This window comes from Mya arenaria, chromosome 3, assembly GCF_026914265.1.
Source record: "Mya arenaria isolate MELC-2E11 chromosome 3, ASM2691426v1".
Classification (NCBI taxonomy): Eukaryota; Metazoa; Mollusca; class Bivalvia; order Myida; family Myidae; genus Mya; species Mya arenaria.
Genome location: NC_069124.1, coordinates 44,329,814 through 44,354,702, shown reverse-complemented (window position 1 = coordinate 44,354,702; position 24,889 = coordinate 44,329,814). Strand labels below are relative to the sequence as shown.

The following is a 24,889-nucleotide window of genomic DNA, read 5'->3' as shown; positions in this document are numbered from 1 at the left end:
TAAGTACTCCTCTGCCTCCTTCGGATTCAGTTTATACAAATTTATAAGCTGATGGAAATCACTTTCAAGTCTGTTTCCTTGGTAGAAACCTGTACTTGTGTCCAATTTGAAAGGCATTGTATAATTGGTAGGGCTTCAACTTTTTGGTGACCTCGTGGATGAGAAGCAGACACTTGAACCATTAGACCCTCTTTTGTTTTATTGCTTGTAAAAGTTTATTACAGCCTGAGACTAACATTAATAAAAGAAGTTTAGGAAATTTTGAAAATTGTGTTCGATATACTGGGTATGTACAAAAAGAACCACAGAATATGCCACATGATAGGATGATATAGAAAAAATTGTTTCCAAATTCAAATAATGGCATCAAATTTAAAATGGATAATAATAATAATAACATTATAGTCTTTACTGTTATCTTACCAATTGAAAGACATTTTTCTGATAAAATCATTACACTATACATTTTTATTTCAGCCATTTAAATCAGGTGACAACATGGACTCACCCACTGTCTAACATATCCCATGTTCCCCCAGCTGACACCCCCACAGAGGAGAAGAGTCCAAGTCAGGATAAACCAAACTCATTGTAGCATGATAACATAGATGAAGATGCCAGTTCAAACATACAGTTGTGCATAACAATCAGTTTTATCTACCTATGGTTGTGAAATATGGGGATTTATATAATCTACATAGAGATGATACATTTTAAATTTTGCAAACTATTATTATGAGAACATGGCTGAAAATCTATGATTATTTTTTTTTTTTAAATCACCTAGGTACAACCCTAACTTGAATATCGCAACAGGAACTTTATTTTAACCAGAAGTTTCATCTCATAATTATATTACGTCTTAAAATAATATTTATTCGTCATGAAAAATTCCATTTGAGACATAAGTAAAAGTGAGGTTAGGGAAAAATATATTCAGAGAATTTGTTATATGACTTTTTTTTAATGAGTACTATATTGTTTCACTTCCTTTATGTTTGGATATTGTTGTTCATATTATTAGGGGTGCTATGCATCTAAAAAACACATAAATCTTTAAACCGAATCATTAAACACTCCCAACAAGAATATTACATTACTGTATTACAGTAAATGACCCATGTAACATCATACCTTAGCCTAGAGAAATTATTACCTAGAAAAATGTTATGTTACTTAAAATCATACATCGTATTCACTTTTTCTTGAAGAAAAATGTGTTTACACTATCTCTTTCACAACGTGTTGTGATTATGTATGCATCTAGTCCTTTTAAATCTATGCATTTATATAGCATTTAATTTTATCCCTGAAATGTCTCGAAATCCATGAATCTCGCTTATACCGTCCATTATTTCTCTATTAATTCTAGAAATTTTTATTTTGTCATACAAAATGTAGCTATATTTAAGTATACTTAAATATAAGGGTGCCAGCAAGAATGTAATATTTCCTTCTATATATTCAGGTTGTAATTACAGTATTGCAAGCAAATACAATTTACATGAAACATTATATGTGACATGCTGTTGATCTGTTATACTTTATTCAGATAACTATTCGATGTAAAAGTTATTTTTCATTTTTTCTTTACTTCACTATAAATTTGGAATAATTTGGTTCCTAAATCGCTGTCTTAGTGTTTGGCACCTATGTCTCTATACAAGCCATTGCACAAGGTGGACCAATAAATAACCAACTTGGGAAATTGGCCGTTGTATTCATCAGAGGTTATCTAAACAAATCAATCAGAACGCTTCTGGCAATGGCATAGACAGAGACATGACTGAAGACACTAAATGCCGTTTAGTGTAGTGCCATAGTGCCCTGTTCCTAAAATATGCAGGGTTTTGATTTAAAGAAAATAATTTTTTTTAGATGTTGTAACTTGTTACTTAGAAAGACAACGAATGCTGGTATAAAGTTTGGTATTGTATTGTTATTCATGTAGATCATTTTAACTCCACAAATATACATATGATATAACATGTAATTATACATAGGCAAACAAATTATTTTTAAAATTTGTTATGCTTTGTGTTACTATGAAAGTTGCAAGGAAAATGTTTTTAACTATTTACTATATAATCAATCATGTTACAAAACTTTACAGTTTTATTCTACTATAATTATTTTTCTATCTAGAAATGACTGATTCCTTGTTGTGAATTTATTGCGATATATTTAGTAATTCCGTTAATGCAGACCTACTTATATTACTATTTAATAACCACTGCCATTTTCACTATTCAATAATATTCGTCAAAACAAATATAGTGGCTGCTGAATTTGACATTTTGTCAGTGTCCTATCTATGGTTTTATTTGAGGTTTTTTCTCCAATTTTTTTGTATTTTTTGCCTGCGTCCTATCTATGCTAGCATCCTGTACTCAGTGATTTATGTTAATAAGAATACAAAGTGGTTAAACAGTTTGATGAATCTTATTTTTGTGCAGTCTTAGTGGTTCCGTACAATGTTTTAGAGTGTTTCCTTTGCTTTTGACTACACATTATTGACCGTATTTGAATGGTAACAAGTAGGCGGAGCTTAACCGTTCAATAAGTAGCATATTGATAAATTACAATGTTATTCACCTATACCCCATGCTAGTTATTGAGCGTTGTCCTTGACAACATAGTACATAGCAGTTATGTCACCCATTACACTCGTTATTGAAATTATATACTCGCTTTGAAGTGCTCGTGTATGATAATTCCAATAACTTGTGTTGTGGGTGCAGTTAACTATTGTGTGTATACCATGTGATAAATTATGTCATAAATGCTACGTTGGAAGGCGACATTTTGCTTCAAATGAAGACTTCAAGCAAAGATAACTTCACTATTTGTTCACCATTTTAAATGAAACAGAGTGCAGTCTACATCGCTAACGTAGCCCCGCCTTTGGTCTTTTTCTAGAGTTTGATTTAGAGTCTAGTTTCTTTAAGCTAAGCTTTTCCTGAAACGCCACCTGATGGAGCACAGGTTTGTCGAAGTGTTTGTGGAAACTAATCATATCATAAAACCCAAGTAATAAGACAAAGGTGGGGCTCTTTGAATGGCATAGACTACCTTTGTCTCATTTTAAATGATGCAGAAAAGGAAAAGTTTTCTTTGTTTTAATACATTCGAAGCAAAATGTTGCCTACCAACGTAGCATGACATTATTTATCACGTGGTATACAAATTGACTTTTTAGTTTTTGAAATGTCATTTTTAAGCTGGCCAATGATATTGGAAAATGTGTTTAATCTTTAAATGAATATCTAGGAAGATTGAAATCACTTACCTCGATCATTCATGCTCATGTTCCTGTGCCATTTTACGTGTACATTATACATTGTGTACCAGTTACAGCATATCTTTTTTTAAAGCAACTGTGCACCAGATGATCAATTTGCAAGAAAAAAAGAAGATTGTCGAAAACTAAAATAAACTTGGTATTAATGTGTACAATGCATTGAAACTTACTAACTAAAGTACTACATAGTTTACAATTTATTCAAGTTTAGCAGTTATTTCATATTTTTCCATAAGAAAAGAATACTGGGTATGTCTACCTAGTAGAATTCATTCCTAATGCTTAATTGGCTAGTCGATGTTATCACGTGATATTACCAAGTTAGGTAGATAACTTAAATATACCTCTCGTTTGGAGTAACCCTTTGTAGCACAGTGGATACAACACTGGACTGCAATTTTAGCGACACGGGTTCGAAACCGGTCTCCGACACAATTTTTTTTTACATTTTGGTACTTTTTTTACAATTATGATATCAAATCGTAACACATTCTATTAAATTATTGTCCTGAGATTCGTTACAGAAAAAAACTTTTTTTGGTGCCAATCTGGTGTACAGTCCCTTTAATATACAGAAAAAGTATGCGCATAATGAAAAATTAAAATTAAAGTGTAAGACTATAGTTTTTTTTCAAAATCCTTATTTTATTTTGGATCATTGAAATCCAAGTCCCATATGTTTTACTCGTAAAATTGTTAGTGGGCTGATTTATTTCTGATAGGAATTTTTAAGCTTGTATTTACAACATATTTTTTTTATTTCTATTGCTTATGTTTTTATTTATTTATTCATAATCAGCCTTATTAGACATTGGTAAATGGAGTCATGATTTACTGCAATATATGTATTTTCTTTAGTTTATTTAACTTTGTTTTACAATTTATTAGCTTATGATATTTATGTGTTTTTTCGATAGAAGTCTTTTGGTTGTTTTAGCTGTGTATTAACAAGATTATATAACCATTCTTTCGAGCGTATTAACTTTGTATAGAAAAACAGAAAAACTTGTAATCTCATTATTTATAATAAAGGTGCTAACATTGTGCATGACTTTATTTATTTCTGTGTATAAAGAAAATGCATAAAAATAAAGTCTATTGAACAGCTTGATAAAAACATGTCAAAGGGAGGGAACTGATATCATTCAAAAGATAATATCAGAGAAATTAACTCCCTTAGTTCATATGGACACTTAACCTGAAGATTGTATAATTATGGTTATACACTACAAACTTATTTCCCCATTCATTTAAATGTAAATAGGCAAAACTTAAGGTTTGAAAAAATGCAATTCCTAGTGTTTCATGTACATGACAAACATATATTTACGTAAAATTCCATTCAAAATTTATATGAAAAACTACAGAAACAAGCTCAGTAGCCAAAAGTTTAAACATAAACCCCATTTAAACGCCAAGGAGATAGAACACAATAACAAGAAATCACAAACAAAACACATGGAACAACAGCACAAAACTCCACAAACAACACAGTGCATAAATATACTACCGGTATATAAAAATTGATGTGTTTATCAAGGATTGTTCGATACCGCCTCGGAGGGGTCAGTAAAGCCACTTGATTTAAACAGTTAAAAAGGTATGTCACATTTCTCCAAAGAAAATTTACTCACTGAAGTTAGGTACAGTTAATTGTTCAAGGAATCAATGTTGCATCTGCCATTTGTGAGCAAAATTCTAGTCTGGCAGAATGTTTTTAATCTCTGAGATATTCATGAATTTTTTATGTCTGATTGCAGGTATTGGACCGAATTCAAAGAATAACAACTATAAATTATCTGTATTGCTCAGACTTAAACAAAATGTCAATCTGAAGTAGCACTCTCAATCTTAAATATAGAGAGTGCATTCTGGACCACATCCAGTCACTTGGCATGTATTTATAATGTACCATAAGCAGTAATTATTTAGGGGTAAACTGTTATCCCAAAATTTGTGACTTTTTTATAGTTAGTGTTTATTTTTTTGTCTTCTTAACTATTGCCATGCATAGCCCAGCACTGACTTAATGGTTTAGAAGACCAAAAATAAATAATAGCCATCTTAGTGTTTCGTGGGAAGTGTCTGAATACTAACCTGTGCGCATACGAAAACCTCTGTACAATCCAAAATACAAAACCAATTAATAGGAATGGCAACGAGTACCCGAGTACTCGATCGATCGTCCAAATCACTACTCGAGTACTCGGAACAAAATATAAAAATCACCAAGTACATGATTTACAGACGAAGTATCTAACTGGTTAGTTGCCAAGATGACAATTTACGGTCCCTTTAATCCTCGCTGTGTACACAATTGACCCTAATAAATTAGTTGACTGTTGTTGTGAGAGTTGCAAACTGTCAACAAAGGGCCCCTTTTTTCAATTGTCACCGATGTCAATTAGCGAAGTTTTGATAGCGGTACTTTTACCTACACAATTCTATTGTTTACCAATAAGAGACCTTTCATCAAACAATGGACGTAAACGAGCGAACGAGTAGCCACCGTTACGAGCATCGATGTCTCAATGGGCGTATTTTAACTATTTTTGCAATAATTAGCACAATTTATTTGGTTGATATCTTAAATCAAGAATTATGATTATTAATGAGGTAAACAACAATAATTCAGTACAAAGTATTTTGTTCATTATTTTTATGCATGCTATTAATTTTCGTTCATTGTAATTCATTATAAATCTCGATTATCAAGATGCTCAAATAAAATCCCGGTTAAACTTTCCAGCTATATTGTAGCTAAGTTGCATACTATATATAAAATCCTTTAAATGAAATGAAAAAGACAAAATTAAAAGCCTGAAACAACATTTGTTTTTCTTTTATTTATTTTTCTGTTATAGTACATAATGAAGTCTAATTTATAGAAAAAAATGACCAATAATACGACCAACGCACAATATACGCCATGAACGATACATGTATACACGATCTTGTCTTTCCCGAAATTAAGTTCAATTTTTCCGAGTAATCGAGTACCCGAGTACTCGATCGAAAGATTGTCCGAGTACTCGAGTACCAATTTAACTACTCGTTGCCATCCCTAAAAATAAATGATTTAATGAAATTTGGGTGGATTTTTTTGTTGGACTCTTTCAAAACAAATAAATAAAAAAGTGCCAGTCAGCCTGTAGGCTGAGACCTGAGAGTGAACACTAATAAATGTTCAGCTTTGCTAGATGTCTGGCCATTATAATGCAGATGATAGGTGCGGAAAGACCATTATTAACTCTAACACAATGACATTTAGCGTTATTGCAACACTTCCATAAAAACATCCCAGCTCTGGAATGTGTGCTTCACATTGAAACTTTTATGGGCCTTTTTGTTGTAAGAGTCAGTAGAGCTTATGCCATGGTATGGTGTCCATCGTCAAAACGTCAGTAGAATCATAAACATTATGAACATGATACAGTCTTCAATTTTGATTGTATCTCAATAAATACAGTAGTAAGATATCTCTTTAGAGCTTGGTTCCATTCTTAAACCAGCCATTCATAACTGGATTATGGCCCTTGAAATGCTGCAGCCCTAGCCAATGTATTTTGTAAGGGAGACAACTTAGTACAGAGATTTGTTTATTTTTGTAGTAGTTCTTTCCCTTTGCCCTTTGTGAAACAAAGTTATTTATGGTATCAAAAAGGTCCTGCCAGTAGAACATAGACCCTTTTGGGCCTCTTGTTTCAAATTAATACTTAACTGTTTTATATTGAAAACAATAACATCAAGAAATGTACAGTTATGCAAACTGTTGATATGCATTTTTTGGTACAAAGATTGAACACCATTACACAAATGATCGCAATCAAAGGGTTTGAAAAGATGACAAATTAAACATACACTGTTAGTTACGTCTCCCCTAAAGAGAGACTGTTTTTGTCAGTATTCTTATTCTTATTCTTAGTATAATTCTTTAATCGTTAATTTAAACATGAAACATAGATTTCTGGCAATGTAAAGTTGTGCGACTTGCAAAAATTATACCTCTAGGGCACTTTGTAGGAGCTATCATCCCCTTGTTCATTTTTTTATATAGTGGATTTTGTCAATGCCATTACTTGAAAACTGTCTAATGGAATCAATTGAAACTTTTATAGATGACAATGTCAACTTTGGCCAGGCAGGACAAGAATTTTATCTCTTCCACAGTTGCAGAGTAATCAGTCAATAACAATGCTTTTTAGTACAGGGCGTACCTGAAGCAGTTTGAACTGTACGCCTGTACACTTGAGAGATGTGTCGACATGTGAGGGTCTTTCATCAGTTTGGTTTCAAAATGTTATACAGGGTGGGAGCAGGGTGTTTGATTCTTAAAAAACATTTTAAAGAATATGCTCCTTAAAAAAACCTCTTTAAGCATTATCTAGATTATGTACGCCAACATTCAGTGGAATTACGACAAACATTAACTAGAAATCTTTAGCATTCAATTGTTATTCCTGATTTCGAGATTTAAGCACTTGCCATTTTGCGGACACCAGATATTATTTGTTTGCCTGGGCTTACTTGCACGTGCAAAGGTACACACACCCTTGCTAGTTAAAAAGTAATTTTGTCTTTATATTATTTGACTTCTTTATTTGGCCTCTAAATTTAATTGAATGTTGAAAATATTGCAACAACATACTCAAGATACACCTATAAATTCATTATAATTATTCCATTTTTCTTCACAATGACTTATTAAAACATGGTAGTATTTAGATGAGCTTAGCATCGCACCATTAACAAAATTGCCGACAATGGTTCTATACATCTTTTTTTCATGGTTGCGTGTGTTTTATATCCATTATCACATCAGCTATAGCGACAAGATTCAAATTATTGTGATTTTATGAAGGTAGAAGCTGAGCTCTAGCATCATTTTCAACAATTTATGGGATCTTATTAAAATTACATGAAGGTTATCTAAGCGTAATCTTTCGGTATTAAAAAAAATGAACAAGATTGATGTTTTTGATAAGTGACCATAAATTATCACCAGATATTGCGGACATATGGACACATGTCCATACATTTAACTTCAAAGAAACATGAAATACATGTAATATTTAAATGACCGTAGTAAAGGCTGCCGATTTTTTTCTAGTGACTTAATTATTTAAAGATAAGGACATTTTTCGTAGAATTTACCGTAAGAGTTTCATCACCGATGAAAGCTTGAATATCAAACTCGATATCCAACAATGGTCGGCTATTGCAAGGAGCATAACTCTACAATAACTTAGCTGGAGTGATGGGCCAGCTTGCTACTTATAAATGTATTGTCATTGGAAACATGTGTACCAAGCTTCATATGAATATCTTTATGCTTTTTTAGTTACAGTTAAAGATCCAAGTGTTTACACAACTCCACAGCCTCCCTCTAAAAGCAACTTATAACAACACCTTGGCCTAATTTTTTTTAAAAGTTTCAGCATAAAAAGCTTAAGTCTTATTTCATTTAGTCAAAATACTAAAATACAATTTTATTTTTTTGTGATTATCATCAAAAAGTTATTTTCTTTTAAAGTCTTAAAACTTGTTAAGAAAAGAATAATACACAAATTATACCAAAAAACAAAAATAGTGAGCTAATTGCATTATCTTGTTATTTAAAGGGATTAAACCTGTTTGAGAAATCAGGCCCAGAGATATGAGCCTAATGTGACAATACATCAACTTTTTACCAGCTAAAATCATTCTTAATTTTTTATCAAGTTAAATTGATAATACATAACTTACAAGTGTAACTGAACATTATAAATTTTAATTTTTCCATAAGTCTAATGTATCTAAGCAAACGAATGTTTTTGACCTGAATAATAAAAAAAAAATTCTTTAATATTTTTTTATTATTCAGAATTTAATCATATGCTTAAGTATTGGTTGACTTAAAAAGTTCTTGACAAAGTGGTACAAAAAAGTCTCTCAAGTTGTGGGTGCCGTAACTATAATTTACAATTTGACTGAAATTTCTTTTTTTCTTAAAGGCGCATAATAAAGGTTGATGCCAGAATTTTTTTTTTTTTAATTTATATGCATTATCATGTTTAACTTGTTTGGCTTTAATGATTAAAACAAAAAATGCATGAAGCATATGATTTCAGTCCCAATAAAAGAATAAGCAATGTTTGGGCCATTTTTTAAATGTGGAAATTGAAAAAAAAAAAAAAGGCTAATATTCTTTATCTGTACCTTAATTATAGGCATGTTTTGGTTACAATCATAAAAGACCAATCAGTAATGCATAAAAATAAAAAAAAACCAAAAAAAAAAACCCATCATTTTCATCAACCTAAATTGTGTGCCCCTTTAACTTAATTGATGTACCACTATGTAAATAAAATGAAAAGTATTTGTATATTTTTATATATTTTACATTTATATAACAACCCGATCCTATTAAATTTCTGAAGCGTTAATTCTTTCTCACTTTCTCCAAGTTAATTTGAATATAAAACTTAAACAGTGATTTCCCTCAACAAACCTTTTTCTATTTGGACCCCAAATTTACTCATGAGTACAGATTTTATGCCTGTCATAATAAATTATTATTAAAATGATATTTTAATTCAGGCAATAGTGCGGTACTAAAATCCTTGTAAAACGTACAATAAACAAGTTATATGCGTGCAAAATGAGCTTCCGTAAATTTATGGTTGTCATAAACATTGTCAACAACGTGGAAATGAATATCAAAGTTGAAGTTCAATGTTGTAAATGCTCTGGTCAACTCTAGATGGAGTTTGAATAGCTAGCAAAAGGGACATGTTAGGGTCATAATAATTTTGTGAACATGCACTAAAATTCATGTTATTGAAAACCTTTTTATACCATAACCCTTTCATCATTATGATTTTTTCAGATAATCAATCTGTTTATGACATGGGAGACATATTTGTTTGCCTTTGTCATCCGCCTAACAAGTATCAGGCGATATATCTACACCCTTTGCAGGGGCGGACCAGGATTTGACGTTAAAGGGGGCGTAAGCATTTGTCTTGTACCCTTTTCTCAGAACCAATATTTATTTGGTTTCAATTGTTCACAGGATGTATGGAGGTACTACTATTTTATCACTTTTTTTCTTTTTTTACTAGTTTTTTGAAATAAAAAGTATACTCTGACGAAAAATTTTTTTGGAGGGGTCACACTAGTCACAGTTTTTAAACTTTACTATAGAGTTAAGTTTCTGGTACTACCAGCTCCCCTTGTTTACATAACGTATGCACATTCTTTATTGTTCAATTTTGGCAGAGCTATGGCCTATCTCTTGGATTTACAACTATATAATGTGTTTGTGCTTCCTAGTATCAACATTATTTGGCAGGATTTCAATGAAACTTCACATAAAGTGTCCCTTTGAGATGAAGCATGTTCTGTTCAGATTATTTGAGTTATCGCCCTTTTCCGAAGTTTCACTGCAATAACACTTTTAACAGTTTCATCTAAATAACCCTGTAAATAGGGGCATAACTTTATTATTTATGCCAGAGTTATGGGCCTTAGCGTGTCTTTGCAAATTGAAACTGGAAACAAATGTACACATTTTCATTTAAATATCTTGAAACCTTTTTTTTGGATTAAATGACAAAGGTTTAATTTATTGCTCGATCTAAGACAATTCTTCACTGATTTCTTCGCAAAAAAGAGACATGCTTTAATTGGTATGCATACACAAAATGTGCTCTCTTTTTATCTCTCTCTCTTTCTCTCTCTCTCTTTCTAAAACTATCTCTCTTTCTAAAACTATCTCTCTTTCTTAAAAACTCTCTCTATATATATAACCTGATCGTGATCAGCTAGCATTTAAACCATTTATTTTTGGTTATCTTTCCTTATTCGCTTAAAATGTATGTTAAAGTATTTACTATAAAAGTTCTGAAATAATATAAAAAGACACATAATAATTTTCTCATTTTTTATTTTGAGATCACTTTCTATTATTTTCAATGCACTATTTCGATTGCTATTCAACACATGTACAAAATAAATCAATTCACTTTGCATGTATAATATAAACAACTTTAGCTGTCCCTTGATTTAACAGCTGTTAACATAATACATGAAATACAAACAATGTGATCTATGTTCATATTGCATCAGCAACAACATCCACCAATATCTTATCAGTAAATGTAGTAAATTTATTGGTACCTGCACTAAAAACCAATAATTTCAACATTCTAACAGCGTCATCAACAATAATAATACTTAATAACATGAATATATACAACAATATTTACAGTTAAACTGTAGAATTTACAAATGGGAGTGTTAAAACACAAGCACTAGAATTAATAAAATAAGTTACAGATTCCCGTATACAGTAAGTGACTTTCACTAATGCATCAAATGCATTCAAAATATGAATTGTCAATGTCGATTTTCTTCTGCTTATGAACCAATAACACTTTCTATTATTTTTAAAGTAAGTCTCTGCTTAGAAAAGCCAATTATCCACGAATGGTATTATGGTACCAGTCACCGCATGTTTCGGTTCTTTCGTTCATCATGACCCGTCTCCGTACAGATGGTGTTGTTGGATTCCAAGCGACATTTAATCTCGCACACAAAAGTTCTAAAGTTAATCCCTACAAAGTCTTCAGGAAAGCCAGTTTATCATCCCAAGAATGGTATTACATTGCTGATCGCTTCAACCTTCCAATCGTCATGACCTGTTTCCGGACCGATGTCATTGTTGTATTCTCGGCATCCATATTCTCCCAGCCGCAAGGACATCCAGACTGATCACATCTCCGATCCTATAAAGATAAAGAAATGAAAATAATGAACCTTACAATCATAAAAACAGCGGTATACTGAAACAAACGTCTTTGATCCCTCGAAATAAGTCACCAAATCTGAAGGCTTCGGCCTTTATTCCCAGATCCGATTAATTATTCAAACAAAGTGTGAAATATAGAACCATTGGGAGCAAGTTAGTCTCATGCCATCAATTAAAATGGTGTATATCCTATTTTATATCCGTTTTATTTCAAAATGTATTGATTTCCCACGTTTTCTTAATCAAAATGCAAATTGCTGCACTGGTTGGGAACATGCAATTAGCATTGGGCAGCTTTTGTTTCTAATGAAGATAGAAAACAAATTTGCATGAGGCTGAATTGGAATATAAAACTTTATCAGTAAAAGCTTTTAACGCCAATTTAGAGAGAACTTTGACAATACTCATTTCTCAATACAAAATGTCAGAATGATTTTTTTAAATACACATAATAATGGGTTTCGATTTGAATCTGTATTGTGTAAGCTTTATAAAAACTTAAAAAGAAAACAAAGCAATTCAAAACCATTTTAATCAAACAAGTAGTTGAAAATCTCAAACAATTTGGGTGGCGGAAGAATATTGCTCTGTGCCAAAAATATCACCAATCTGTGTTTTATTAGAAATTAATGGTTACGGATGTCATTTATATTGGTATTAAAACTGCACCATACCTGGTATTTGGGCATGGTGCTGCACACTTGTAATAATAATCGTCACTGGTAGCGCCCCATGGACTGATCAGTATTCCAACTGGCCTCGCAGCTTTTTTGCCCCAGCCCACTTTTTCCTCGCTCTGAAATAATAAAATAAAACCAGGTTTGAATGGGAAGTCCTTAATACAACAATAAACTCTTCATGTTTAAGAGTCTCGTCTGTTATTTTGGCAATCAATATTCAATAAATTGTTTCTGATCCAATTAACCAATAAAATATTTATTTCAATGAATTTCTTTGATATCTAAAAATGATGAATTTCTACAATTGAAATGAGGTATAAATCATGCGAGGTGGTGTGTTAAAGGTCCTAAATTAGAATGACCCCTTCCTACACCCCCTGCAAGTGAAACTCAATGACGGACAATGCAAACTTGGGAATAATTAAATCTTAATCTGTTGAAGATTAAACCGGAATTTAGTCATCCTGTCTTAGCGAGCCAAGGGAAAGATAAAACACAGCGTTTGGTAATTATTCTCATATAAGACAGATTGGTCAATAATTTGTCACCGGACTCCCGAGGGGAAAGCCTCCCATACTAAGATCGCTATGTATCCTTTAGATAACAAAATCTACTAATGACTTAAAATCGCAAAAAATTCGTGACCTAAGTGACTGCACAGTTTTCACAAAAGTTGTGCAATTGTGGGAAATGTGAAGATTTTTTACCAAACAACAGTCAATTTGCTCATTATTTGTTAATCTTTTTCAATGAATTTGCAATTGAAATAAACTTTCATTCAAAAGAGCATAGGATTAATGCTTGTTGTGGGATTCTTTCTCATCCCTAGTCAGCAAAGATAATGTTTAGCCCTTTCCTGGTGTGAAAATTTGTAAATCTCCAAACCAACTTGATGCCGTGAGTAAACTTTGTGTCATAACAGAACAAACAATGTAACAGTTTACATACCTAGAAGAATGAGATTTGGTAAACGGGTCTATACTGAGGCTGTAGCCATGCTGAGCTCAGGAACAGGCATATCGAGGGATCCAGGAGATTAGAGCCCTTTTAAGAATGGCGTGCCCGGCAGATTAGGGTCCTCACAGCGGGATTTACACCTGACAAGACATGATGTAACCGTCTTCGTCTGAATGTATGACAGCGACCTCTCCAATCAGATATTCTAGGATTATAAACTTGGCAGCTTTTCATCGAATATTGTAGTGTTTTCTAGCCTTTTTAAGCCTTTATCTTTCAACGACATTCATTGGTTACTCTGTATAAGTCATTATTGAGATCACATAATGAATGTTTATTCTCATGTAACATTGAATACAATGAGATCGACACAATGTCAAAAAGACAGATGAAAAGATAGCACCAATTTGCTCACGAGCTCAAAACACATGTCATCGTCTCTTATTGTACCACCTATCACCTATCACAGTCTGGCTTAATTAAGAGTCAGTATGGATCACAAGATTTCCTCGGAGTATATTGTGTAACTTCCGGAGGTGGTGGTTGAACATGTGTCTTCATCGTCTCGATAGGCATTGGCGTAAGTCATGGGTGTTTTGTCGAAGAACGAATGCAACGCGGAATCGCCTGTGAAGTCCATCGGCATCACATTGCCGTATAATGCACTACCCCATGACATACGATTTTGGCTTTCATTATTAACACTGGAAACACTGTCTAAATATCCTGAATGACGAATGTTAAGATTTCTGTTCAAACTGAGCTGACTTTGTGTTGGTCTTGTGTCACGATGCGAGGCAAGGTGGGGTCTACGAGACCAGGGTTGCTTTGTGTAAATGCTGGTGGAATTTTGTGGCTCTAGAACAGCATGGTAGGGCTTGGGGGGTGGAATCAGCCCGCTACTGCGCTGGGACTCGGGACTAGATAACTCAAACAGCTTTGGATCATCTGAAAAAAGGAGATAATGAGAATTAATATTCTAAACCAGATGTTACATCTTTATAATTACTCATATGCATAATAATGAGCTTCGCACATAATCTTTCAATACAACATGAAAATTTCAGACTACATTCAATGTTACTGAAAATTACAAAATTTATAATAAACTCTGTCAGAACTACTTACCAGCAGAGGGCGTGCTGAACATGTCGTCTTCTTCGCTACAACCCCGTCCACTGTCACTGGGTATCGTCTCGGCTGAGCCCTCGCTGTGGTGGTCATCTGGGCACGTACCAAACTGGTGAGAGAAAAATGGATGGTTATTATGATTGTTGACAAATAACTAATTTTATTATTATGCCCATTTTTTTAAATACAACAATGTAAATAATAATTCTAACGTGCATACCTGGTGTTGCTGCTCGACCCACTGTTTAGCGCGATTCTGCAGTATCACCTGCTGAAGTTTGAGGGAGTGAAGCTGGTTGTTTGCCTCGTGCTGTAGCTCCCGGGAATCAAGCACTGTCGGGGAGCCGGACATGTGGTCTCGTGCGTCTTGAGACGCGGGGGATGAGGCATGGTGGGGAAACTGCTGTGGCAAGTAACGCAGGGATGACTGGAATGAGAGAAAAAACTATTTATAGATATATTTTTGAAGCATTCCTTCCAAACAGTTTTTATTATAAAAAGAATTGTAAATTCAAGTCAGGTTTTCAAAATGTTCGAGACTAAAGAATGTGTTGCACTTCCTCATGGTTAATATAGAGTGTTTTTCTTCGTCTTCATGTTCTGTATTTCTTTATAAACACGCATGTCCTTAAATTACTTAATTCTATTTTCTCTGATAAGAGCTATTCATTTTCATTTTTGAGCAAAGCTTTTCTTGCATGAGCAGAAACATATTTTCCAAAATGTCTTTGTTCTTATTTTTATGTACTTTTAAGTGCAAGAAATTATCAAAAGAAATAGGCCATAATTACAGCCATTGTTAGCAACAATTAAACCATATTTGCAGCAATGGGTAAACATTAAGAAAACATTATATTTCACAACTGACTGCCTAATTGCCGTTAATGGTAACGCTTCAAATTAAAATACACATAAATCTGATTGCGGAGGGTGGTAAGTCGCCAAGGAGCAGAGTTTATCAAAACCATAATCCGTCTTTGGGAACAATTAAAATACTTTAATTTATCGCTTATCTAAGTTTTGATTGTTATACGCTTCACTCTTCAAACTTTCTTTAAAGTCGAACATTTCTATATTTGAAAATAATCTCGGATACCAATCTTCCTCATATCTTTTTTTTTCTAATAAAAAATTAAAGTTTCCCTTTCAAACATGATTTTTAACAGATGAAATGATAATTCTTACTGTTCATAAACAAAACCATGATCAATTTTCACCCATTTATACCATTTATACATTCTTCTGATTTCCAATTTTGTATCGAACAATAAACTTCTCATGTTACAATAAATATGACTGTATAAATCTCGAAAATCGTCATTTTAGCAAGATTCATGCGAAAACATTTTTCAAATCGAGCTCCTACTGGCACGGCTGTAATTTCCTGCTGAGGACAAAGTGACCCCTTATTCATAATGAGTGTCACAAGGGGCCAGGCCCCTTATTGAGATTAATCAAGAGCTTCATCCTATTCAGGTTCAGAGGGGAACATACTAATTTAGAGAGTGAAATGAAAATTACTATTGAAAAGCCAAAAGTCTCTTCGCTAGGGACTTTTCAGAAATGTACTTTTCTACATTACGTACTTTAAAAGCAAATAATTTAATAAACTGGAAATATTAGAGCGGGGAAAATTCAATTTTAGTCTAAAATGAATAGGAACTTTTTCACGCACAAGTTTTAAATTAAATAACGATGAACAAACAACAAATTGCAATTTCATTTTTGCTCCTAACATTGAGTAAACTTGAACTTTTGAAATTAATTCAGTTACAAACTGGAAGTAAATTATAAAAACCAACAAACATATCATTAGCCGGCAACGAAACCCAGAATTAAGCAATTACCATATGCAAATAATAGTTATTAAACACTCAGAATTGATTCGGGAGTGAATTCAGTTAACGAAAAATTACTTCACATTACAAAATGTAAATACATCTGCAGCCCAGAGACATTTTTAATTAGTATGCACAAGCTATATTTACAGAGTGACTTAGACCATGATTGGTGTCATATTTACTCCATTATTCTGCTTATTTGCACAAACTGATAGTTTTATGCAATAAATATTGAAACACACTTCTCACATCAATGGATTTCGCTCAATGTAAGCGATAATCAATGGGTCTCTAAGAAAAACGTTTAAACTTCTGAAGGGGTGTCAATTCCAAACAAACAAACAGGAACTTTTATTAAGTTCGGCCCAACTTTCACTGCTGTTCTCAAAGAGAAGTTAATTGTTACCCCACATAATAGGAGACTTTATCCATTTTAACCTTAAGCTGAGTTACCCCGCCTTTTTTGTACACGATTCCCAATAACATCTCAAATAAAATATTTGAGAAAACGGAAAATTCTAAGGGTATTGTTAATAAAGCTTAAAGCTATGTGTATGGGAAATTCAATTGAGCAAAATGAGATCAAAGAACCCATGATTACAATATTTTGTGGGGATAAAACAGGACAGTACCAAACCAACAGTACATATAAATAATATGAATTGACACCTTACGAAATTAACGCCACAATATCATATGTTTTCAAGTGTATGAAACTTAAATATAATTTATATAAAAATCTGCTTACCTTCGAAGGCTTATCTTTGGCAGCGGTACTGGTTGTCTGTCTTTGTTGATTAAATTCATACGAGTCATTTCCGTCGAGAACAAAGCTCACTTCTTTCTTTTTTATAAGGTCTTGACCCTCACAAGCCGAACCTGATGACAGAGTATCCACCGAGAGGATCGTGTGATTCGGGTTCTGTTGGGTAAAACCGAAATCCGATTCCAGGGTCGAGCTCGTGCTGTTTGATTCTTTTTCTTTACGTTTCCTGTCCAAAGTTCTGAGGAACAGAATTACGCCAATAATGACACCGGAAATGACCAATGTTATTATGACAACGACAACAGAAATGATGACGTTGCTGGAATTTGCACCGTCAGAAATACTTTTCAAGAATGTTGCATTTGTATATTTCAGCTCTACGAACAATGTCTTAATCGTTTCTAAGGGATTGTCACCTTTGTCTTTAACGGAAATATCCAGGGCAATAATTTTATCAGCACCAATGTCAATTTGTGACTTGAAATACAAGTTTCCAAAAACAGAGTCCATTTCAAAGATGTCCATGTCATTTCCAGCAACGATTGAGTAAAACAGTTCTTTGTTGCGGCCTTCATCAAGGTCATAAGCTTCAACGGTAGTGATATATTCTGACTCAAAGTCTGGGTAGGAAACTATAACACTGTTGTTCGATGGTCTGGGGAATGTTATAACCGGTTGGTTGTCATTTACATCTTCAACGCTGACAATCACAGGCACACGGCTGCTCTGCTGGGGATTTCCCCTATCCGTAACTATGGCAACAAAATCGTAGCGACTCCTTTCCTCCCTATCCAGCTGTTTGTTGGTTTTTAATTGTCCGTTACTGAACATAACAAATGGCACAGAGCTCACAAATTCCGGGGCAAGAGAGAAAACAAATTCAGCATTAACACCATCATCTTTATCATCAGCTCTGAACTTGAACACATCAGAGCCAGTTTCTTGGTTCTCTTTCACTGCGATTTTGTACGAAGATTCCGTAAAAGTTGGTGCATTGTCGTTGACATCGAGCAAGGTAAGGAAAACTGTAGCTGTCCCTGTGAGAGCTGGGTTACCATTGTCCACAGCAAGGACTCGAAAGACTACCACAGGTTCGACTTCCCGATCAAAAACAGCATTAACAGTTACCTTCCCAGTATTGCTGTCAACAACAAATCGGTCCATGGCATCTTCATGTGGTACGTAGTGAAATATAGCATTTTTGCCATCATCTTCATCAGTGGCCATAACTTTAGTTATCAGTTCGGTCCCCTGATTATTTTCAGTGAGTTTTACACGGTAGATTTGAGGATCGAACACTGGCCTGTTGTCGTTGTAATCTGTGATGTGAACAAAGAACGAAGCTGAGTCACTCATGACTGGCGTTCCCTTGTCTGAGCAGGTAACAGTCAGGTTGTAGGTACTGAGAACTTCTCTGTCAAGAATAGCATTGACGACCACCTTGTAGCCCTTATCCATTTTCACAATAGCGAAGTGAGTATTTGAGATCCTGCATTCGATTTGTCCATTTTCGCCACTATCAAGATCAGTGACACTTACATGGGCTACAAATGTCTGGTTCAAAGCGTTTTCTGGCACATTCACATAGCCGGTGTTTCCAGGGGAAAAGAAGCTAAAACTGACAATAGGGGCATTATTTCCGGAGTCTTGAATATGCACTTCAACTTCAGCCTGAGAAGACCGTGGTACAGCCCCATGGTCAAAGGCCTCGACAAAAAATTTAAATGATTGTCCCGCATAAGAAGAGAGGTCAGACTTAACTTTCAGTTCTCCTGTTTCTTTGACTAGGTAGAATATTTCTCGTAAACCATCGTTATTCAGGTAAAATTCACTTATTCTGTAAGAAACTCTGGCATTTTCGTAAGCATCTTTGTCGTTGGCAGAAAGATAAAGGATTGTTTCATGAATGCCTGATGTTTCTTTGATAGTGACATTGTAAAAAGTCTGGGTGAACTGAGGGTCGTTGTCATTTACGTCTGTGACATTTATGTTGATTCTCTGTGTCCCAGATTTCACTGGGTTCCCTCCATCCTTGGCAATAACAACCACACTGTAAGAGTCCTTCACCTCTCTGTTCAATTCCTTTGTTAGAATGAGTTTGAGATTGAAAGTGCTGTCCAAGTTCTTGGTAATATTCAAAGAAAAGAAACCCGTCGATCCTTCATTTAACAACAGTTCGTAACTCTGGACAGAGTTTTGTGCTCCGGTGTCTTTGTCAGTAGCGAGCTCAATTTTGAAGGCAGATCCAACTGGGCTATTCTCCGCAATGTCAACTTTGGTTACATCCGTTGGAAACATTGGCGTGTTGTCATTTTTGTCTTCAATGATGATTTCTACCGAGATCACCTCAAATAAGCGATTATCTGTCGACCTCACAGCAACGTCCATTTTAACCATACAGTCACTCTGGTATTCGCACACGTGTTCACGATCAATCACAACGAGCGTATAAATGTCCCCAGTCTCATCGTTAATACTGAAAAGCGTGCTTCCCTCAGTGGAGTATGTAAGATCTGTTGGGTCCCACTCTAGATATTGCTGGGTTTCATTGGCCACGGAGCCCACTCTATATCCGCTGGGCTCTTCCTCTGTCATGGTAAACCGGATTGGCGGGATAGTGGCTGTCACTATCACAACAACAGCTGCGATGATGATGAGATTGATGAACAACGACATGGTGATCAAGGTAAATCGTTTCAGTCAATGTATCACAACAGCTTAATAAGCATATCTCTGTTTTTCGACACTCTGAAAAAATAAAACAAAACACATGAATATTTTGTTAAAAGTACTTATATATTCATATTTTTAGGTGTGCATGAATATTTTTTTTAAATAAAAATAATTCCATATTATTTTCAAAAAATGTAGATACAATGTATTTGAAACAGTCTAAGTTTAATATTTAACAGTGAAAGGGTCAGAAGGATTGACAGACATGAACATTTGGTTTAAAATCACTCTGATCTCTGTTTTAGAAATCCAGTTTAAAATCAATTTCATCATATATAGGAGATTGGGTAAACACTTCAATTTCTTCTGTTTTAATTGCCATCCAAAACACTTGAAAATCCATTAGCCTTCATTATAAAACGGTATATTGTCTAAATCTGGATTTTTATGTAAAACAAATGCAGTTTTTAGTCAATTATTCACTGTATTTTTTTCATAAAAATGTCAACAATCACTTTAAACCAATTTCACAGCACTCAACACTTAATTTTCATCAAGACTTTCAACAGAAAATGACTTTCCAACCCATTAAAGTTAGATCCATCCAAGACCAAGTTTTTCTGCATTTAGCCTTTCCCCTTAAGAAACATTAAAGTCGCTTACATGCAAAATTACAATAAAGCATGGTTGTTTGCATGCTAGCTAATAATTCAAATTCGAAATTCAAATGAAGTCCTCCACTGATGCATTCTAAGATATCCAATTAATGAAATCAAAGATTTCCACTGTTAATCTACCTTGTAATGTTAATGCAAGCGATCGCCCAAGAATACGAATAAACTTTTTCGAGATCAACATCAAACCAACTTCGCAAACAAAGTAGTCCGTTTACACAACTCAACACTCAGCTACTAACTAAACTTGACTAAAAACTCTATTATAACATAATTTCATTGTATCCTTTATTCCAAGTAATGTACACACTCCACTTGAAAATTAATCATCCACTCTCTCTCAATATTTGTATTTTTATTTGCCCAAAATGTTACTAGTTTTAAAGGAACGGTTTATTTAAGTTTCGCGGCCAATGGTTTCATTTCGGCCTAAAAATCTTGAGTGTATTTGCACGAAAGTTTGTTCCTGTCTTATTCAAAGAGAGATGAAGAAAAAATTAAGCCAACAATGATTCTGCGATACAAAATCTTAAGTTAGTGTACACATCCCTTAAGTCTGATTACACAATTTTGACAATGCCCTTAATGCTGGCTTTAAGAACCGAAGTTCCACCTAAGATTCTTTTTGATGCCGTGCATCATTTTGTTTGACATTACTTTCGGTTGCCAAATTGAAGATGAACCAATCTATTGATACATTAATCCTTGCACCAATTTGCACCTTTTGGAGAATCAAGAATGTTTAATTTAATGATAAAAATGCTAAATCCGTAAGATTACATATTAAAGTTTTACTTCTACAATATATGCAATAGGGATTTTCTGGATTGAATTAAGATTAAACTTCAAAGAAAATGTTAATGCTTTTTCAAATAGTACATATTTTATTCTTTCACTTTCATGTTTAAAGAAAAATGTTTATCCTTGACAAAAATATATTTTTTATTTTTCACATAGTTAGCTGTGATTTATTTAAAAATAATATTTACCTTTTATTTTTTTATTTCCAATTTTAAATCCATTTGCGAAAAAGAACTGAACAACAACTGTTGAATTTAAACACTTATGTCCAAATTGATGTAAAATATTTTTCGAAATGATTATCTTTTTTAACACTTGACTAAAATCAACAGCTAGTTTTCAAGTATTCTCTTATGTCATAAACTGCGATAATTTTACATCGAGACCTCTCTAGTACTCTCATCGAAACAAATAAATCTTTTCAGCTGAACACGGTCGTCATCCAATGACTTTGATAGGCCGGATTGAATGCTGTATAGTTTTTCAATCTACTATAGCGTTAAACCCTTCAAATTACAACTGACGCATAGATCGCCAGTGCGCGTGATTCGCTGTCCAGGACTCTGTAACGCTGCGATTTTCGATAAAAACATTGAGAAATATTATTGACTTTAATAAATGATCTTAACCGCCCTGATTTTATACAGTTGATGGTTTTTTTAACTTCATTTGGTTTTAATAAAGCCTTCAATCTCAAGCCAGGTGTCAGCAGGCCCATTTTAGGAAAATTATTCCCGTCTTAAAACCTGCGTGTAATTTATAGAATTGAATTTGAAAAATTAATGTTATGATGTTTTACATTTAATGAATATTAAAACGTACTGAATAATTTCATGAGTCATTGATTTCATATTTATGGAGTTCATTATTTTGTGATTTTGATGAATTGAAACTCATTGCGCTCAATATATAACTTTAAGTTATCATAATTCAAACCTTTTAATATCATTTTTTTTGTACTTTTTTGAATATTTTACCAAAAAAAATACATCTTCAAAATTCATCAACATATAAACAAAGAATATTTTTTTTTATTTTTTTTTTGGCAGAAAAATAAAATAAAAAAAAGGAATAAATGTCACTAAAATAATAATACATAATATTGAACTTGGGAGTTAAAAAGCATCTTTTACAAACCAGGTATATCTAATTCAATGTGATTCTCTTCAGTTTTTTATTCCACCAAATCTGTGACATAAAATATTAGTATATATAAGAATGACTGAAGCATAAGTAGAGCAAGGAAATACTGACAACTTAAAAGAGAATCCCTGGTTTTATAGTCATGTAAAACTTAGGAAACTGTAATTAAATGGGTTTAATTATCATGTTTAACAATGTATATCCTTATATGATTATGTCCTTTAAAATTACAGATAAATAATTGAAAATAGTTGACAAGCCTCTAATTGACCAATCACAATTTCCTTTACTAATTTACATCAAATAGATTATTCTACTAATTTCACTGAATTATTATTTGATAAAATTATTAACAAGTTTAAAATGAGTAACTGAACTGTGTATTTGAATTTCAGTCCAAAAATGTATTTATTTATATGTATTAAGTGCAAAATAATAATAATATATAAACTTTATTTAAATATAGTTAAAACTTTAATTAATGGTATACTAATTGCTTGAAACATTTTCTTACCAATGATTTACAATAATGTTTCTATGATATTATATAAGCTTTTTTTAAACAAGTAAGCTTTATTTATGTTGCATTTAACTCATATTGTTTGATGCTATATTGTAAATACAATATCAAACTGAGTGATGAATATTCATGAATTTAACAATCATAATTAACATAATTAATCCTTTGTAGTTTTGATCATTTTTTACATATTCAGACAATAGTGAAGGGCTAAACAAAAGACATGTTTGTCCATAATGCACCCTTTGAAGTATCTGGTACTAATGGGTTTTTGGGATAATCCTATTAAGCTGTTTGTTTGAGATTATAGTTAACAAGGGTCTAATTGTTTAAGGGTTTGATGGGGACCCATTTTGCAGGTGTCTTGGTGTTTGTATAAGGTCTCATATTATTTTTTATAATCTCATAAAAATATAAAATGATCATAAGTAATTAAAATGTTTAAATTATTTAAGATTAATGAATTAACTCCATTAATAAAGCTAATTAAACTTCAAAGACATTTTAATGGAATTAATGTAATATTTTAATAGCCAATATTATTTTTAGCCCTGAGAATTTAACAACTTTTTTGAAACAGAGGAAAATCAAAAAAAAAACAAGCATTATTTCAACAATGACTAAATTTAAATGACATTTTTGCCTTCTACAGTCAATCATATTTTGGCATTTTTTTTGTTTCAAATATAAAACAAAGCCTGAAATTTGATGATCAGAAATATACCTTTATCTCATAATATTATTTATCAAATGACTTTAAATGATGTCCTGACAACACAGATATCTTACATTGTCTCATAGGTTAAAATGTTTTGGTTTCCAAAATAACTGTCATCTTACTTAATGCTGAAACATGATTATTTACAAGAGCAAGTGTTAATTTCAAATAAATCTATTCTCAAATGATAGCAAGATTAAGCCGAGCTTGGAATACAAGAATTATTAATATATTCTTATCTTTGACAAAGTTCATTGATAAGAAAATCGAAAAATTTCTATTTCAAATATGCCATATTCTGTCAAACGAAAATCGATTCAATAATAAACATTAACAAAGGGTAAGAAATCAAATGGGGGACCAAACAAATTTATTTGAAAATTTATAACTTTTCATAAATTTATCTCCCAAATCTAAATTTCATAAAATATTATAACTATAAAGTAAATACTGATTTTGAATAACTAACTCCCGACTTAATAACGAAATGTAACACCTTCATTTATTATGCAAGCGTTCTCTTTACTAACCAATTTGGCTGAAAACGTGGTTTACAGTTTCTCTAGAATAGATATCGGGTATATTCATTACATGTTTTGTTCGGACGAAAATTGAAGCTGTCAACAACGCACAGTGTCGTATAACGGAATACAGGGTAATCCAACTTTTGTAAATGATAAATCTCCGAAGACGGCCCGCCATGACTCGATATTCATGTTACGGATGATTATATCACACATATGGTGTAAAATTGCCGACAACTAATTATATATTCATGGATCTAGTTTATTTATTTCATTACAAAGAATACGAACCTGCAGGTGCCATATAATAAAACATCACTACCAAGTGCATGTCATATAATTAAATCCATCAAAAATACAAAAAATAGA

The 24,889-nt window shown here is 32.9% G+C and overlaps 2 protein-coding genes across 8 annotated transcripts in view; one reads left to right on the top strand and one right to left on the bottom strand.

Moving 5' to 3' along the window:
• LOC128228000 (syntaxin-binding protein 4-like) overlaps window positions 1-4,345 on the top strand; it is a 54,891-nt gene extending 50,546 nt beyond the window's left edge. For both annotated transcript variants that reach the window (XM_052939010.1, XM_052939009.1), the window contains exon 18: window positions 478-4,345. In XM_052939010.1, coding sequence (XP_052794970.1) covers window positions 478-595 — 118 coding nt within the window. In that variant the 3' untranslated portion in view covers window positions 596-4,345. The remainder of the gene's footprint in view (window positions 1-477) is intronic.
• A 6,865-nt stretch (window positions 4,346-11,210) lies between these two features.
• Window positions 11,211-24,889, bottom strand: part of LOC128227531 (protocadherin beta-8-like) — a 39,448-nt gene continuing 25,769 nt past the window's right edge. For 5 of the 6 annotated variants that reach the window (XM_052938169.1, XM_052938168.1, XM_052938171.1 and 2 more), the window contains 6 exons: window positions 17,450-20,215; window positions 15,081-15,287; window positions 14,858-14,969; window positions 13,721-14,677; window positions 12,767-12,888; window positions 11,211-12,069 (listed from right to left, as the gene is read on the bottom strand). In XM_052938169.1, the coding sequence (XP_052794129.1) occupies window positions 14,226-14,677; window positions 14,858-14,969; window positions 15,081-15,287; window positions 17,450-20,143 (3,465 nt within the window). In that variant the 5' untranslated portion in view covers window positions 20,144-20,215 and the 3' untranslated portion in view covers window positions 11,211-12,069; window positions 12,767-12,888; window positions 13,721-14,225. Of the gene's footprint in view, window positions 12,070-12,766; window positions 12,889-13,720; window positions 14,678-14,857; window positions 14,970-15,080; window positions 15,288-17,449; window positions 20,216-21,803; window positions 22,080-24,889 lie in introns of those variants that run through there. The other variant, XM_052938167.1, reaches the window with a different exon arrangement.